We start from the raw sequence: 18,266 nt of genomic DNA on the forward strand, positions 1-18,266 counted from the left end.
GTGCCGCTAACCACTGGTGCCCTGCTATGGATAATTTTGCTGTTGTTCTGATGTATGTCAAAGGGTTATTATCGGTTTTTACAGTGAATTTGGCCCCATAGAGGTAGTCATGAAACCTCTCGGTGATGGACCATTTCAATGCCAGGAACTCCACTTGAATAGCAGGGTAGTTTCTCTCAGGCGGTGTGAGATCTCGACTTGCAAACGCTACCGGTTGGAGTTTGTCCTCATGCTCTTGATAAAGGACAGCGCCTAAACCTGTGTAGCTTGCATCGACGTGAAGTTCATATGGCTGAGTGGGATCAGCGTACACCAAAACAGGTGCTTGAGTGAGCTGTTGAATGATTTTACGGAAAGCTTCTTCACACTCAGTCCACTGCTTTCCAAAAGGTACACCCACATTAAAGTACTGATGCCGAGGTGCGTTCCCCTTCTTCTCATTTGTGGGGGGTATCCCTTGGTGAGCTCTGTGAGTGCATGTACGATGTGCAAAAAATTCTTGATGAACCTGCGGTAATAGCCACAGAAACCTGGAAACGACTGTAATTCCTTGAGAGTCGTGGGCCTCGGCCAGGGGGTTACCACCTTCACCTTCTCTGGGTCTGTAGTTATACCATCTGCAGACACTATGTGTCCCACATACCGCACGGATGTCTGGCAGAAGATGCACTTGTCTAAGGATAACTTGAGGCCTGCGTGTTCCAAACGATCCAGGACTTTACACAGACGAGTCTCGTGTTCTTCTAAAGTGCGCCCGAACACTACAATGTCATCCAAGTACTCCAGACACTCCAAAAGGTGCATGTCTGCTACCACCCGCAACATGCGTCACTGAAACATGACTGGAACTTGAGATACTCCCTGGGGCATGCGATTAAATTGGTAAAACCATAAGGGGCAAATGAATGCTGTCTCCTCCCGGTCCTCTGGTGCCATGGGCACTTGATAGTATCCACTGCAGAGGTCAAGGACAGAGAACCAGCAGCTACCATTCAGGCTATCCAAGGCATCATCCACCTGGGGCATTGTGTATTGGTCAGGGATCGTCCGCCGGTTCAGAGTGTGATAGTCGACGCACATGCACACCTTTCCACTTTTCTTTCGTACTACTATGATCGGCAATGTGTAGGGGCTCCTGGATTCCTCAATGATACCTGCTTGAGCCAGTTCCTGTAGGTGCTGCCTCACATCTTCAATATCAGTGGGGACTAATCATCTTGACCTCTCTCGAAAAGGCCGACCATCCTGCATTTGGATATGGTGTTCCACATCATGCGCACACCCAACATCCCACTTGCGCATAGAGAAAACAGCTTTCCTCTTGACTAACTTTTCACACAGGCGGTCCTTCCACTCAGCAGGAATGGGGGAAACCCCAGACTGGAAACTATCCCTCCCAAAAGGTCTAGCCTTGGTCTCCTCTTGGGATGGGGGGCCCCTCGCTCGCTGGTATGAGGCTTTACATAAAGCGTGCATTGGCAGCTCCCGCAGATAGTTGTTCCCTGCCATCTCACGGCATTTCCACGCCAATCTCTGGAACAGGTTTGCATTTGTCCCTAGGATTAAAGGTGCATACTCTCTTCCCTTTGGATCTGGGCAGACCAGTGCCAATGTTTCTATTTCCTGGTTTACTCCCGCAACGTTCTTTGGAAACCGGACATTCAACAGAATATATCCCCGTTAGGAGCAGGAGTCACAGCCAATTCCCCATACTGTCAGGCTAGACAGGGGACGCAAGAGTAAATGCTGTAGGTATTCTTGGTAGTAAGATTCATAAAGTATGGCAATCAGCTGTCCAGCAATGCCTCATACAATCGTCCTTCTATACGAACGGGTACTATAGCCTGAGGGCCTACCAGCCCATCTGGGTAACCCCTGTTTGTGTTTTTCTCTGGGGAGCCTTGGGATTTCAGGATCTTGGGTTGCTCCTTCCCCAAGCCCCATTGGTGTTTCCCTGAAGCTCCCTAATGGTTTGCTGCAATCTCTGAGATACCCTTGCATGATCCGTCTTGTTTTGGCAGTCCAAGGCATAGTGACCCATCTCTCCCACAGTTGTAACAGAAACCTTCTTGCTGGCTATCACCCCTCCTGCTACTCTCCCCACTTGAGGATGGCACAGTGTGTCCCTGAGCCTTCATCATGGCCACTTCTCGGGACAAATCTCTCAGTGCTGCTGCCACTGACGGGGCCTCTTCCATCTCTCCAAGCACTGTCATGATGTGACTCCCTGTCTTCTTCGGCTGCACCACTGCGTCCACTTGCAACAATTGCTCCTCCTCTTCACGTATCTCTCGAATGAGCTTGTGGAACGGGGGTGGGTTTGGGGCCCACTCCCTCAGCTGCAGTTGCCACCGAATCAATCCATCTTGTCAGGTGCCCCGAAGGATCTGGTCCAACCTAGCGGAATCAATGTGCTTGGTGGGGATGCCCCCCTTCCGCACTACCTGCTGTAGCAAATCCTCTAGTCTCCTGATGAAATCCGACAGTCGTTCATGGGGCTCCTGATAGGTATGGCGGAAACAATAATACAGGTCTTCACTGCGATCAGTAGCACCGTAGACACTCTCAAGAGCTGCTCAATAGTCTTGCACTGTGGCAGCTGGTTGTGAGTCTTTCAGGGTTCGGACAGTTTGCATGGCAGGTCCCCTCAGACTCTCAAGCACACGTTTCCGCTTCTCAGCATCAGAGCATTCCCACTCTTGGAGAAGTGGCACCATAAAATCCCTCCAGGTCTCGCAATCATCCTCCCCTGAGGGTACAGGTGACACCTCCGAGAAAGAACGTAACTGCTTGTATGGAGCACTTTCATAGGCCAGCTTCAATGCATCTTTGAGAGTGTTTCCCGGCTCTTTGGCCCATCCCACCAGGCTGGGTGGAGCCGCTCCTAATGCCAAAATTAATTCCTCTCTTGTCCGCTTCCTCATCCACCATCAGAGCTTGCAATTTCTGCGCTAAAGAATCCACCTCAAGTGACATAGGCACACTAGTAGGGGACTGCTCTGCCCCCAGATTGTCCAGGGGATACCTCCTACTTGCACCTCTTTGGGCACTTTATCAAGATCTGCTTCCTTGGAGTGAGTACATAGTGCTACCATGCCCTTCACTTTGCGTTGTAAATATGGGTGTGGACCTTCACTCTCCCCAGTATTTCAGCTGCATCCAGGCTCTCCTCAATTTTAGTTGGCTCCATCTCTTCTGGGAACCCCGCCACCTTTCTCCCTCTCTCTCTCTGTCTCCAGAGCCCCACCTGGAGTTTCCCTCCTTTCTCTCACTGCTTCCCCTCCTCCCTTAGGAAAAGATTTAAAGGGACCATGCTCTCTAAACCCCAAGGGGTTACAGTTGTAAGGTAGAGCATTATGGGCAAGAGTGTTGGAACATTTTCATGGAAACATAGCAAGGTACTTTAGCTTTAGTGTGACATCCAAAAAAAACCACAAAGTGATAACATTATTATTTTAAGGGCCTGATTCTGCCACCGCTATTTACATGGCATAGAACTTATGCTGCAGGAAGCTTTAGTGAAGTCACAGGGGATTATCTGTGAAGTAAAATGCTACTCAATGGGAATAACAATGGCAGAACTGGGTCTTAATAACGATATCAATGTTTAGTTAAAACTGGTTGCATCTGAAAATGCGAGGCCTCTCAAGACGGTCAGTGTCGTCTGTAATAAAAACCACTTATTATAGGAATAGGTAGTTCTGTTTATTTAAGGGGAATAAGAAGTTTTGTTTTATTTGTGTGGTTTGGTTTTGTTCTGTTTTACTATTGGGCAATCCCTTTGCCCTTTAAGATGATGTCAGATGAAGGCTGAAGAGTTCCTTGCATCAAAAGTTTAACTTCCTGTTTCACTCATGGCTGATTCTGAACTGGACCTGTGCAAAGAGACTTAGGGTTAGGTAGCATACAGCGCCCCCAGGAGGTCAGGGGAAAATGACTGCTGTGTTACTTTTGGACAGCATGCAACCTGAGCTCCTTGGCCCAGGCTCCTCCCTGGTCCCTCTGGGTAGTCTAGAGCTGTTAATGACACTAATCTTTCACAGTCTTTTCCATCCCTGGAGCACAGAGACTACAAATTTGTCTTCCCTTTCTCAGGGACACAATGATGAAAGGGTCACTTGTGTTCTTCCTCCTCTCTTTTGCACCTGTGCAGGGTTGATACATCAGAGCCTTAAGGCAACTGTAAAATCAGCTTTGCTTACTTTCCCCAGCTGGAGAGTATAGAATGCTCACCGATATAGTAGAAAGGTGCAGATACAAACCTAATAAAAGTAGGTTTAGAAGGAAAATCTTGACAAGGGAAAATCCTTCTCTTCTCTCCAAAGCATTAAAAAGAGTAGAGAAAAATGTTCCTCAAAGCATGGGAATGAAGGTTAAAAATACTTAAACTGAGTTGAAACTAAAGTTTAAGGTCCAAAGAAGGATCATCACAGGTGGGACCCCTGTCTTCCTTCAGCTTTTTATGCTGAGGACTTGGATTCTCTGCAGATGTTCTCTTCTTGTAGGAGAAGAAAAGATCACTACCTTTCCCCAACAATATAAGAGGATTCAACAGGTGCATTCAAAGGATGGATGTGATTGTAGATAGATAGGTAGGTAGTTGGTGTGATTCTCCAGTGCCTTATAGCTTGAGTAGCTATTGACATGAGTACAAAGTTAATGGACAGTGGCATACAGACCTACCGAAACAGAATATTAGCATTTTACACCCATTTTCCACTCACTAAGCCCATTCTAACTCTGGTGCAGCATATCTACACTGGGGCTTAGCTACACTGGGTGCAAAAGCCACTAGTATAGAGACCACCTCTTGCCTCAGTTTTACCCTGACTGTTGGGATCATCTGAGGCACCTGAGCCTCCAGATTTAAACATGAGGGGTCTGGAGGCAAGGTATTTTCAGTGGAAGGGCCCTCCTCAGCTATGGAATCCACTCTCTTAGGGCTTGTCTATATGAACATTAGTTCATGGCAGGCTGGGGTATAAATCTACCCTGCACTAGTCTGCCCCACAGTAAGTGTCCATGCAGACCCTTCTGCCAGCCTGCCACCCACAGAAAGTTTTGTGGTGTGCTTTGATTGACCACACTTTGAAACAGGAGTAAGTTAAAGCACACTAGGGAGCTTGTAGTGTGCAGCAGCAGGGTTCACACAGACACCTTACTGCGTGGCATTGCATGGCACGTTAGTGCAGGGTAGATTTGCACCCCAGAGTGCAGTGAACTAAGTGTTCGTATAGATGAGCCCTTAGATCGAGGCCGAGTTTGCTGAGCTGTGGGTGTCAGAAGGAAAAGGTGCAGTTTTTGGCTGAGAAGTGTATTTTATTGAAGCCACCTTCTCAATAGCAGATCAGCCTGGTAATGAGTTGATTCTTGCATTTTAATCTTTGTATATGCACTTTGTGAAATTAGATCCGCACATTTTATAAATGTAAAATAAATAAGCCACAGCAAATTCCCTGGTTCTGGTTACGTCAGACAAGACAGCACAGCAACATAGGTTTAATAGTGGTAGTGGATTTACCATCTGTCACCTTGCTTAAAAACCTGGCTCTAGGATTACAAGCTTAACTCTTTACAAGGATTTTTTTATTTTGTTTGGTGTGGAAACAGAAAGTTGATGGCCAAGTCCTGAAATCCTGCATTTTGTAAAGATTCCCCATAGCAAGGAACTCATACTGTAGCACAAACCTTCACCATAGATTATGAAAGAGCATTTATTTGGCCAGCGCTATGCTCCAACAGGGTTTGGGAGTAGCTGGGATATCGCCAGTTTAGTTCATGTTGAGGCATCACATGGCGCATGAACTGGCAAACATGACTGTAGATGATATCAATAGAAAGGGCCTGAGGCACTCAATTCAGATCTGGATCTTCATTATGAAACATCTCCTTCCTCTACAAAAGTCAAGGGTGCTTGGATTCTGGGGTTCATTTGGCTCCATGTGGACATAGCGATAAATTTGGATCTGGATCTGGGTTTGCAGTCCAACACTTCCTCCCACACCAAGTTCAGAGCTGTTTGGATCAGAAGTTTTGGATCTGGCTAATCGGTAGTAAAAGCTGTGGGAAATGTATGTGCAGAATTTTCCTTCTATCCCTGCTTTTGGGAGAAATCAGCCCATAAAGCAACAGATACTGATTTCTTTTTTCTTTTATTTTTTAAGTCCTTGAGGTCAACTTTATGGGGAAATAATTTACTGTTTTTAAAGTTATATTCCCTCAGGTGAATAATTAAAGCACCTGGTCTAGTGATAAATTAATTCTATTTTTCTTTTCTTTCAGGACTGAAGGATACAGCATCTTATATTACCTGTGGGTTTGAGAAGTGAAGAATAACTCTGATCACAGGGTGACTCAATTTGCCTATGTTTTGATGGAAAAATGAAAGCATCTAGAATACAGCATTTTTTATACTTCTAAAACTGCCTTTGACTACAACATCTATTCCCTTAAAAACACACACAAAATGTCAGAACTTGACCCTTCATCTGGATTAGTAGGAAACATGGAAAATGGGACTTTTCTGGAGCTATATCCCACATCCCTGTCAACTTCAGTGGATTCCTCAGCTGGCCGCTTATCAAATGTCTATGTCTATGTTTCTATATTTCTCAGCCTCTTAGCATTTCTTCTTTTGTTATTAATCATTGCACTTCAGAGGCTGAAAAACATCATCTCTTCCAGTGCCTCGTACCCAGAATACACTAGTGATGCTGGAAGTTCTTTCACTAATTTAGAAGTTTGTAGTATTTCTTCCCAGCGATCTGCTTTCTCAAACCTTTCTTCATGAAAAGAAATGAAGGAAATACATTGGGAAATGGAACAACTTTGTCTAGTTTTTGAGGGAAATAGTGCATGTAACATTTGCCATTGAGGACTATTAATCATGAAAGAGGTGACTTTTAGAGTTCTCTTTGAGTTTTCTTTCTCTTTTTAGTTTCCATTTCCCCTTTTATTAATGATGCTTTTCATCTTGGAGCATGGAAAATGGCATCTGGTCGTAGCTTCATGTATGTAATATTAATGCTGCCTTTCTGTCATACGTATACACATCCATGCGTACACAAAGTCTTCCTGCCAAATTTGAATATGGTTCTAGGTGGATGTTCTAATTCTTTGCAGTTGTATCCCTCTTACCTGGATTTCCCTTTGTTAGTGTGTCATTGACTTTTCACTGGATAGGGCCTTCTGGACAAGATCACTTTCACAAAAATGCCACCACACTAATTTGTTAGACAAATTGGCACCTTGGCCAATTTTAAAGTTACTGGGTGGGGTTTTTTGTTTGTTTGTTTTGTTTTTAATTGTGATGTCGTTTCAGTATTTAAATTATGTTATTAAAACAAAACTAAAATAATTCTTTTGTTAACAAACATTAATTTTGTCTATGTATACCAATCCATTGAATCTTTCTGTATAAAGCCTCTAGAAGTCAATTTTCACATACACTTTGACATATTTGCTTAATTTTATTTAGCAAAAGCAACTAGAATAAATATGCACCGTTGTAAACTCAAGCTGTACTGTATGTTGTAAAGATATTTTTAGGACCTACTTGCATGCAGTTGACAGGGCTACCTGCTTCTTAGGGGGATGGGTTTCTGCCTCTGCATCACAAATACAGCACACCTCCTTTCCATACGTCAGTGCTACTCTAGCTTATTGTTAATGAAGCGAAAACACAATCTGAGCAGCCTCTGCTCTCCTTGAGAGACACATAACTCCCATTACTGTTGCTGGCAGCTGATTGCCTTTATTAAGAGCCCCTATAGGCATGAGGAGTTCTTACCTCAGTGGAGCTACTTACATCAGTCAGAATCATAGAATCATAGAATATCAGGGTTGGAAGGGACCTCAGAAGGTCATCTAGTCCAACCCCCTGCTCAAAGCAGGACCAATCCCCAACTAAATCATCCCAGCCAGGGCTTTGTCAAGCCTGACCTTAAAAGTATCTAAGGAAGGAGATTCCACCACCTCCCTAGGTAACGCATTCCAGTGTTTCACCACCCTCCTAGTGAAAAAGTTCTTCCTAATATCCAACCTAAACCTCCTCCACTGCAACTTGAGACCATTACTCCTTGTTCTGTCATCAGCTACCACTGAGAACAGTCTAGATCCATCCTCTTTGGAACCCCCTTTCAGGTAGTTGAAAGCAGCAGTCAAATCCCCCCTCATTCTTCTCTTCCGCAGTCTAAACAATCCCAGTTCCCTCAGCCTCCCCTCATGAGTCATGTGTTCCAGTCCCCGAATCATTTTTGTTGCCCTCTGCTGGACTCTTTCCAATTTTTCCACATCCTTCCTGTAGTGTGGAGCCCAAAACTGGACACAGTACTCCAGATGAGGCCTCACCAATGTCGAATAGAGGGGAACGATCACGTCCCTCGATCTGCAGGCAATGCCCCTACCTATACATCCCAAAATGCCATTGGCCTTCTTGGCAACAAGGGCACACTGTTGACTTATATCCAGCTTCTCGTCCACTGTAACCCCTAGGTCCTTTTCTGCAGAACTGCTGCCGAGCCATTCGGTCCCTAGTCTGTAGCGGTGCATGGAATTCTTCGGTCCTAAGTGCAGGACTCTGCACTTGTCCTTGTTGAACCTCATCAGATTTCTTTTGGCTCAATCCTCTAATTTGTCTAGGTCCCTCTGTATCCTATCCCTACCCTCCATCGTATCTACCTCTCCTCCCAATTGAGTGTCATCTGCAAACTTGCTGAGGGTGCAATCCACACCATCCTCCAGATCATTTATGAAGATATTGAACAAAACCGGCCCAAGGACCGACGCTTGGGGCACTCCACTTGATACCGGCTGCCAACTAGACATGGAGCCATTGATCACTACCCATTGAGCCCAACAATCTAGCCAACTTTCTATCCACCTTATAGTCCATTGATCCAGCCCATACTTCTTTAACTTGCTGGCAAGAATACTGTGGGAGACCATGTCAAAAGCTTTGCTAAAGTCAAGGAACAACACGTCCACCGCTTTCCCCTCATCCACAGAGCCAGTTATCTCGTCATAGAAGGCAATTAGATTAGTCAGGCATGACTTGCCCTTAGTGAATCCATGCTGACTGTTCCTGATCACTTTCCTCTCCTCTAAGTGCTTCAGAATTGATTCCTTGAGGAGCTGCCCCATGATTTTTCCAGGGACTGAGGTGAGGCTGACTGGCCTGTAGTTCCCCGGATCCTCCTTCTTCCCTTTTTTTACAGATGGGCACTACATTAGGCTTTTTCCAGTCATCCGGGACTTCCCCGGATCGCCACGAGTTTTCAAAGATAATGGCCAATGGCTCTGCAATCACATCCGCCAACTCCTTTAGCACTCTCGGATGCAGCACATCCAGCCCCATGGACTTGTGCTCGTCCAGCTTTTCTAAATAGTCCCCAACCACTTCTTTCTCCACAGAGGGCTGGTCACCTCCTCCCCATGCTGTGCTGCCCAGTGCAGCAGTCTGGGAGCTGACCTTGTTCGTGAAGACAGAGCCAAAAAAAGCATTAAGTACATTAGCTTTTTCCACATCCTCTGTCACTAGGTTGCCTCCCTCACTCAGCAAGGGGCCCACACTTTCCTTGACTTTCTTCTTGTTGCTAACATACCTGAAGAAACCCTTCTTGTTACTCTTAACATCTCTTGCTAGCTGCAACTCCAGGTGTGATTTGGCCTTCCTGATTTCACTCCTGCATCCCCGAGCAATATTTTTATACTCTTCCCTGGTCATTTGTCCAATCTTCCACTTCTTGTAAGCTTCTTTTTTGTGTTCAAGATCAGCAAGGATTTCACTGTTAAGCCAATCTGGTCGCCTGCCATATTTACTATTCTTTCTACACATCGGGATGGTTTGTCCCTGTAACCTCAATAAAGATTCTTTAAAATACAGCCAGCTCTCCTGGACTCCTTTCCCCCTCATGTTATTCTCCCAGGGGATCCTGTCCATCAGTTCCCTGAGGGAGTCAAAGTCTGCTTTTCTGAAGTCCAGGGTCCGTATTCTGCTGCTCTCCTTTCTTCCCTGTGTCAGGATCCTGAACTCGACCATCTCATGGTCACTGCCTCCTAGGTTCCCATCCACTTTAGCTTCCCCCTAATTCTTCCCAGTTTGTGAGCAGCAGGTCAAGAAGAGCTCTGCCCCGAGTTGGTTCCTCCAGCACTTGCACCAGGAAATTGTCCCCTACCCTTTCCAAAAACTTCCTGGATTGTCTGTGCACCGCTGTATTGCTCTCCCAGCAGATATCAGGGTGATTGAAGTCTCCCATGAGAACCAGGGCCTGCGATCTAGTAACTTCCATGAGTTGCCAGAAGAAAGCCTCGTCCACCTCATCCCCCTGGTCCGGTGGTCTATAGCAGACTCCCACCACGACATCACCCTTGTTGCTCACACTTCTAAACTTAATCCAGAGACACTCAGGTTTTCCTGCAGTTTCATACTTGAGCTCTGAGCAGTCATGCTGCTCCCTTACATACAGTGCAACTCCCCCACCTTTTCTGCCCTGCCTGTCCTTCCTGAACAGTTTATATCCATCCATGACAGTACTCCAGTCATGTGAGTTATCCCACCAAGTCTCTGTTATTCCAATCACATCATAATTCCTTGACTGTGCCAGGACTTCCAGTTCTCCCTGCTTGTTTCCCAGGCTTCTTGTGAAGGGCCAGATTCTGCCTTCTCCTTACATGGATGCACAGTGGGGTGGAGGAGCAAGGCGAATCCTTCTTGTCAGTGGCCTGTGTAAGGGCCAGGCAACGTCGTAGTCCCTTCACAGAGCCTGCTCTCTCCTTACTCCACCAGGGATGCAAAGTGCCCCAATGAGGATAAGAAGAGCTGCGGGGAGGTGAGGCCATGGCCCAGCCCATCCTCCACACTACAGAATGGGCCCAGTATGCATGGTGGGAGAATAAGCTGCACCCCATTAAGATGTGTAGTAATGGGCATGCCTTCCCCCTGCTCTAGGGAGTTCAGGGTCACATATGTTAAGCCTGGATGCCTCCCAATGCTCCATACACCCCATAGTTTGGGCCTTGCTGAAATGGCATAACTTAGCCCCAGGGGAATAAGGGTTTTCAGGATTGATCCCAGCATAGAGAACAGACCCATACACACTTACATAATTGGTATGATATACTCTCAGTAACTGTCCATTGTGTCCAAATGTAATACAGAAGCTCCCTTGATTAAAACAGAGTCCTGTATTCAGTTACTGTCATAAAGCAATTATTATTATTGCAAAGCAGAATTCTGTGAGGTCTCCAGCAAACCTGACGTGGGTTTAGTCCCATTAAATTGACAGTGATACAATATGGAATGCAAAGATTGGTTTGTTATTGCAGCCTCCAAATTACTCCAAATTGTTCCAGTTATTACATTATAGCATCATTACAGAACGTGCTCCAAGGGGAATAGTTGTACATTGGGCTCAATCGTGCTCCACCTAACGTGAATGGGGGCTTTGCCCTTGAGCAAGATCCAACTCAGTTAAAGGACCAGGAGAAGAACAGAGATGTGTCATTGCTGGTTTTAACTAGCAGAGCTGCACTAATAGCTCTAACTGACTGGTGTTACTGATCCCCTTACAAGTGGTGTGCCCGATCCTGCAGAGGTCTGTGTGCCTCCTGCAAAGTACCAGCACCCTTCACACCCGTCACCCAGCATCTCTCCAGAGATAATTGGCTCTTTGGAGTATCAAGTCATGTATTATTTGGCCAGCATGTTGTTAAAGTTAAGGAGTTGTTGGTATATTACAGCCTATGAGGCCGCAGCTGTACATGGAACACTCCACAAACTTTTTTTACACATTTTAAAACATTTTTATCCTCCAGGTTATCAGTTTGCTACTGGCAGGATACATATCCCAACATCCAACATTAATTGTATGCTCTATGAAAATGCAGGTTTTTTACCGTCAAATGTAAATGTAGTAATTAGAAATATCATTATTCAGTGCCAGACAAAGGCAGATTAAATTGGAGATGGTGTTTTCAACTTTTAAAAATTAACGTATTATACACTAAGTTTTGGTGTTGATTAGATTCTTATAAGAGCCAAAGCATTTTGTTGCAAAATAAAGAACTTAAGTCACTGGGATTGCTGATCCACCCTGTTTTTATAAAGATATTTAGTCTCTCAATTACTCTATTCATACAGACAGAGTTTTCCTGAAACAGCTTCACTCAATTTTCACTAGAAACCGGTGAAAGGACATGGGGAAATACTAAGTTATTTATTTAAAGTTGAACAAGAAGTAACATTTCCTTTATAAAAGCTGTTTAAGATCCCAAAATCTGTAACCCAATGTGTTTGTGTGTAGACTTATAAATACAAATAAATTAACTTTAAAACAAGATAGCTAAAAACCAGCTCAATCTTCATTTACCTGCCAAGGCCTGAATTCAGTCACCTGTGTCTCCTTTGCAGAAAATGAGGTTAATACTCATATAAAAAAATGGAGGTGGGAGCCGCAGCATGAAAATGGGTAATATTATCTCTGCACTACAAAATTAGGTCAATTTTATTTAAGTCGACATTGAGCCTCCGATTTAAGACAGTCGATTCTGCATGTCCCCACTATGCCCATTGTGTCGGCGGAGCGCATCCTCACTAGCAGGGCTTACAACGACTCATGGAGCGCTGCACTGTGGGTAGCTATCCCACAGTGCATGGAGCCGAGTGGAACGTTGGGTTGGGCTTGCAAATCCTCATGGGATCAAAACATTTGTGTGGGTAGTTATGGGAACATGGCATTAGCCTCCCATGATGCACTTACCTCCCTCCTTCCCTCCCTCCTTGAAATCAACAGCAAACAAACCAAGCCTTTTTCGTGCCTTTTTTCCTAACCCTGGGTTACCTGCGCAGATGCCGTAGCACAGCAAGCATGGACCCCACTCAGCTGTACACTGTTGTTGTGAGCATTACAAACACCTCACCCTTATCCTGCCGTATTTGCTCAGCTGAAGCAGGAGCCGCTGCGCAGAACAATGTGATGCCATGCAAGCAGCTCTGCTAGAAGCAATGGAGTGGAGCAGTTTGCAGATTCTGGTGACAGTTGTGCATGATCTTTACATGGTGGAGCACTGCTTCTGGGCCTGGGAAACAAGCACTGACTGGTGGGACCGCATAGTTATGCAGCTGTGGGATGATGAGCAGTGGCTGCAGAACTTTTGAATGCACAAAGCCACTTTCCAGGAACTGTGCGAAAAGTATTCCCCAGCCCTGAAGTGCCCCAGTACTAAAATGAGAGCTGCTCTGACAGTTGAGAAGCGAGTGGTGATAGCTCTGTGGAAGCTTGCAACACCAGACTGCTACTGGTCAGTGGGGTATCAATTTGGAGTGGGTAAATCTACTGTGGGATCTGTTGTGATCCAAGTTGCCAGGGCAATCCACAGACTTCTGCTAAGAAGGGTAGTGACTCTGGGCAATGTGCAGGACATAGTGGATGGTTTTGCTGCTATGGGGTTCCCTAACTGTGGTGGGGCGATAGATGGAATGCATATCCCTATCTTGGCACCCGACCACCTTGCCAAAGAGTACATAAACTGAAATGATGTTGCAAGTGCTGGTGGATCAAAGGGGCTGTTTCATCATCAGTGTGGTATGGTCGGGAAAGGTGCATGACGCGCACATCTTTATGAACTCCAGTCTGTTCAGAAAGCTGCAAGCAGGAACTTTCTTTCCAGACTGCAGAATAACCATTGGTGATGTTGAAATGCCAATTGTGATCCTGGGAGACCCAGCCTACCCTTTGCTCCCATGGCTCATGAAGCCATACACAGGCAGCCTTGCCAGGAGCAGTTCAACCACAGGCTGAGCAAGTGCAGACTGGTGGTGGAATGTGCCTTTGGGCATTTAAAAGCCCACTAGTGTAGTTTGGTTACTAGATTAGACCACAGTGAAAGCAATATTCCCATTGTCGTTCCTGCCTGCTGTGTGCTCCATAATATCTGTGAAACAAAGGGAGAAAAGTTTCTGGCAGGGTGGGGGATGGAGGCAGATCGCCCGGCAGCCAATTTTGAGTAGCCAGACCCCAGGGCAGTAAGAAGAGCACATCAAGGCGCACTGCTTTTCCATGAGGCTTTGAAAACTAGTTTCATCAATGACTGACAGTATTGTGACACTTATGTGTGTTGTTCCTTACCTAGCTATCCCCTTCGTTGCATGTACTCCCTTGTAAACTACACCCCCACTAACCACAGTGTGCTGAATGGATAAAGAGCCTTTTCTCTCAATCCATTAATTTTTATTATGCTCACAAACACTGAGAGGCAGCAAAGAAAAGTAAGATAACCTGGGGCAAAAGTAAGATAACACTGAGGGGGCAGGGGAAACAAGGACAGCTTGCTTACAATTGCACTGCAACAACAATCAAAGGTGAGGGAATGGGCACCTTCTGGTCCTTGTACCCTCCCCTGGTGTTGAGTGCAAGGGATACCGAACACCCACACACACACACCTCATAGGACGTCTGCAGGAGAAGGATGTGGAACTTGGCAACGATAGCAGCAGGTTCAGCATAGGCTGCAGCAGGACTCCAGCATCCAGCTGCCTTTCTTGAACCTCAACCAGATGCCTCAACATGTCTGATTACCCCTTCATAATCCACACTATCTTGTCCTGTGTGTCACGCTTGTGTTCCCTGCATGCTTTCCTGTCCTCACGGTCATTGTGCAGGCTCTCTGACAGTGCAATCCTCCGTGGGCTGAGCTCCATCTTGTCACTCTTGAAGACGCACATTAACTCATTGAATATGTCCTCTCAAGTCTTCTTTTTCCGCCTTTGAATCTGGGAAAGTCTCTGTCCCGTTGTGGAGGATGCGCCTACGGACAAGGTTTCAGCTGCAAAGAATACAAAGCACAAGGGTAGCATTGACAGTGCATATATTGTTTATAGTGCAAGGTTAAATCTTTTTATAAAAGAAACACCCGTCAGTTCACTTCCCTGCAAGCCACAATGTAATCACAACCACAGGCTACTGCAAGAGTCGGTTTGCTGCTACACCCCTGGTGAGTAAGGCCACAAGGCATGGGTGAGAGGTCTTGTGCTGCAGCTTTTGTTAAGACATCCTTGGGATCAATGGTTGCAACCTCAGCACAACCCCCTTTCCTGTAGCAACCTGGATAGTGCTTGAGGACAGGCACCAGCATAAATCCCCACAAATAGTTTGATTGTTACAAAAGCAGCACTGGGCTGCGATGGAAGGGAGACAAACAGGAAGCATACCCCCCCCCCCCTTTTTAAATGCTGGCTGAAATACACAGTGATCCCTTCCAGTGACAACTAGGGCAAGCTTGGGAAAGTGTCATTGTGTGACCCAGAATTCACCAGCCAGGGGACAGATTATTTATCGAATTGCTTGCGGTTTAAGGGCTAGCATTGAAAACTTCCCCCGTGTCCCCCAGGTGACTATATGCAATATCATTCTCCTGAGGGTAACAGAGGCGGAAAGGGAGCAGATGCTGCAAATGTCTGGGTACAGACCTGGTCCTTATGCTGCAGTATTGTGTGCCGCAATGATGCCAGAAGAGTTAATACTGGAGTGGTGCGGGAAAGTGTCCTACCATGGTGGACGAAATAAGGCAGCCCTTCCCAGAAATCTTCTGCACAGGATTGCAGAGTACCTCCATGGAGGATTCCCAGGCCATCCTTGGGCACATAAGCAGTCTTTTTCGGAGAGCACCCTCTGCGTAGCTGGAGTGGCCACCAATAACTTCTATCCCAATTCTTAAATGCAGATTCAACATTAAAAATAATAGCATGTAACCCCTACGGTCTGACTGAAAATCAGAGGTGCCTTCCCTGGCATCATACTCTGCCGACAATTGGTCCTGTGAGGGGATGGGCTCCAGAGTTAAAAAAAGTTCTTGGCTGTCAGGGAGAATGGATCCTCTGCTTGCCTGCTTCTCATTCTCCTCTTCCTCTTCCTCATCAACAATGTCCTCCTTGTTGTTGCCCAAGGTTGCCCAGGTCTCCTGAGAGGTATCCATGGAGCCTTTTTCCCCAGAATTTTCCCCCAGTCTTTTTTCCCAGGCTGAATCTGGCTCATAACAAGTGTCATAAATATAAAAGGAAGCGTAACCACCTTTCTGTATACAGTGCTATAAAATCCCTCCTAGCCAGAGGCAAAACCCTTTCACCTGTAAAGGGTTAAGAAGCTAAGATAACCTCGCTGGCACCTGACCAAAATGACCAATGAGGGGACAAGATACTTTCAAATCTGGGGGGTGGGGAACAGATCAGGAATGCAGCCTTACAACTCCTGTAAAGTTAGTAAATAATCTAGCTAGAACATGCGTTAGATTTTCTTTTGTTTAATGGCTGGTAAAATAAGCTGTGTCTTTTTGTAACTTAAGGTTTTGCCTAGAGGGATTCTCTAAGTTTTGAATCTGATTACCCTGTAAGGTATTTACCATCCTGATTTTACAGAGGTGATTCTTTTACCTTTTCTTTAATTAAAATTCTTCTTTTAAGAAACTGATTGATTTTTCATTGTTCTTAAGATCCAAGTGTTTGGGTCTGTGTTCACCTGTACCAGTTGGTGAGGATTCTTATTAAGCCTTCCCCAGGAAAGGGGGTGTAGGGCTTGGGGGGATATTTTGGGGGAAGACATCTCCAAGTGGCCTCTTTCCCTGTTCTTTGTTTAAAACGTTTGCTGGTGGCAACATACAGTTCAAGGACAAGGCAAGGTTTGTACTTTGGGGAAGTTTTTAATCTAAGCTAAGAATAAGCTTAGGGGGTCTTTCATGCAGGTCCCCACATCTGTACCCTAGAGTTCAGAGTGGGGAAGGAACCTTGACATGGTGGCAGAGAGGTGGGATCATTTTGAACCAGAGATCATTTTGAACCAGAAGCACAGCAGGATTTCAAAGGGTTTTGTAAAAGGTGATTGCAGCTGTAGATTCTGTCTCTCTGCCTGGGGGACAAAGCAGCAGGCATAACAAAAGGATTTTTCTGTAGCTATCAGAGAAAAAGGTATCAGGTTACAGCACAGCAAAATTTTACAAGCCAGGTTTTTTGTTTGTTTGTTTTCTTTCTAACTCTCGGGTATAAAGTTAGTTAAAAACAGAGTGGTTAGGATGACAGACTGCACTGTTCAACAGAAGCTGGAATTAGCCAGATCTGAGGCTGAGGAAAAACAAAAGGAACATGAAAGACGGGTAGAACTCAGACAGATGGAGATGGATGCACAAGCAGCCAAAGAAAAAGAAAGGGAGGCTGCCCATAGGAGAGAAATGGAAGCAAAAGAAAAAGAAATGGAGGCAAAAGAAAAAGAAATGGAGGCTTCCCACAGGAGAGAAATGGAGGCAAAGGAAAAAGAAAAGGAAGAGAAGGAAAAAGAGAGGAAGCATGCACTGGAGATGGAGAAGGCAAAGGATCAGCAGAATATACCGAATAACCCAAACAATCCTTCCCCAACAATCCACAAATGGGAGCGACTGTGTCCACAGTATGATGAATCCAGTGATATTGCTGAATATTTTCTCACCTTTGAGAGACTGTGCACACTCCATCAAATTCCTGAAGCTCACAAGATGAGCACATTGGTTGCAAAATTGACTGGAAGAGCTTTGGACATATTCAATAAGATGCCTATTGAGAAGGCTTCTGACTATGGTAAATTTAAGGATTTGGTTTTAAAGCAATTTCAAGTTACACCTGAAACTTACAGAGTAAAATTTAGAGCCCTTAAGAGAGGGCCTGGACTAAGTAATGTGTCTTATATAAACCAGATGAAGGATCTGTTAGATAAATGAGTCCAAGGAAGGGGTGTAACTAGCTTTGAAGGAGTGTGTGATTTGATGACTAAGGAACAATTCCTGAATATGACAAATGATGACATAAAACCATGTTTATGGGATAAGAAAATGGACTCAGCAGAAACTCTTGCTTCTTATGCTGATCAATATGAGCAGTCCCAGACCGCCAGAGAGGCGGGGCAAACTGGAACAAAATGGGTGGAGGGAGGAGAGAGAAACAACCCTGGTCGCAGTTGGAGGGGATACCAGAAGGGACACCTTCAGACCACACCCTACTACCGGGGGCAGCCCAAGGCCCCAACTACACCCCAAGGAACACTCCAGACACCTTATTGTCCCGCCACACCATTCTCCAGCAACCCACCTCGCCCCAGTGACCCGTCAGCTGGACGATGTTTTAAATGTAACAAGCCAGGGCATGTAAAGGCCAACTGCCCCAAGAACCCCAACAGATTACAGTTCACTGCACTGGAATCACACCAGAGGTCCTCGTGCCCAGATACCTCCCAGATACCCTCAGAGCA

General features: G+C 45.6%; 1 protein-coding gene across 2 annotated transcripts in view; it reads left to right on the top strand.

Moving 5' to 3' along the window:
* Positions 1-12,248, top strand: part of SERTM1 (serine rich and transmembrane domain containing 1) — a 42,948-nt gene extending 30,700 nt beyond the window's left edge. For both annotated transcript variants that reach the window (XM_074959687.1, XM_074959680.1), the window contains exon 2: positions 6,283-12,248. In XM_074959687.1, the coding sequence (XP_074815788.1) occupies positions 6,467-6,790 (324 nt within the window). In that variant the 5' untranslated portion in view covers positions 6,283-6,466 and the 3' untranslated portion in view covers positions 6,791-12,248. The remainder of the gene's footprint in view (positions 1-6,282) is intronic.
* Positions 12,249-18,266: the final 6,018 nt, after the last annotated feature.

Source organism: Natator depressus, chromosome 1, assembly GCF_965152275.1.
Source record: "Natator depressus isolate rNatDep1 chromosome 1, rNatDep2.hap1, whole genome shotgun sequence".
Taxonomy (NCBI): domain Eukaryota; kingdom Metazoa; phylum Chordata; order Testudines; family Cheloniidae; genus Natator; species Natator depressus.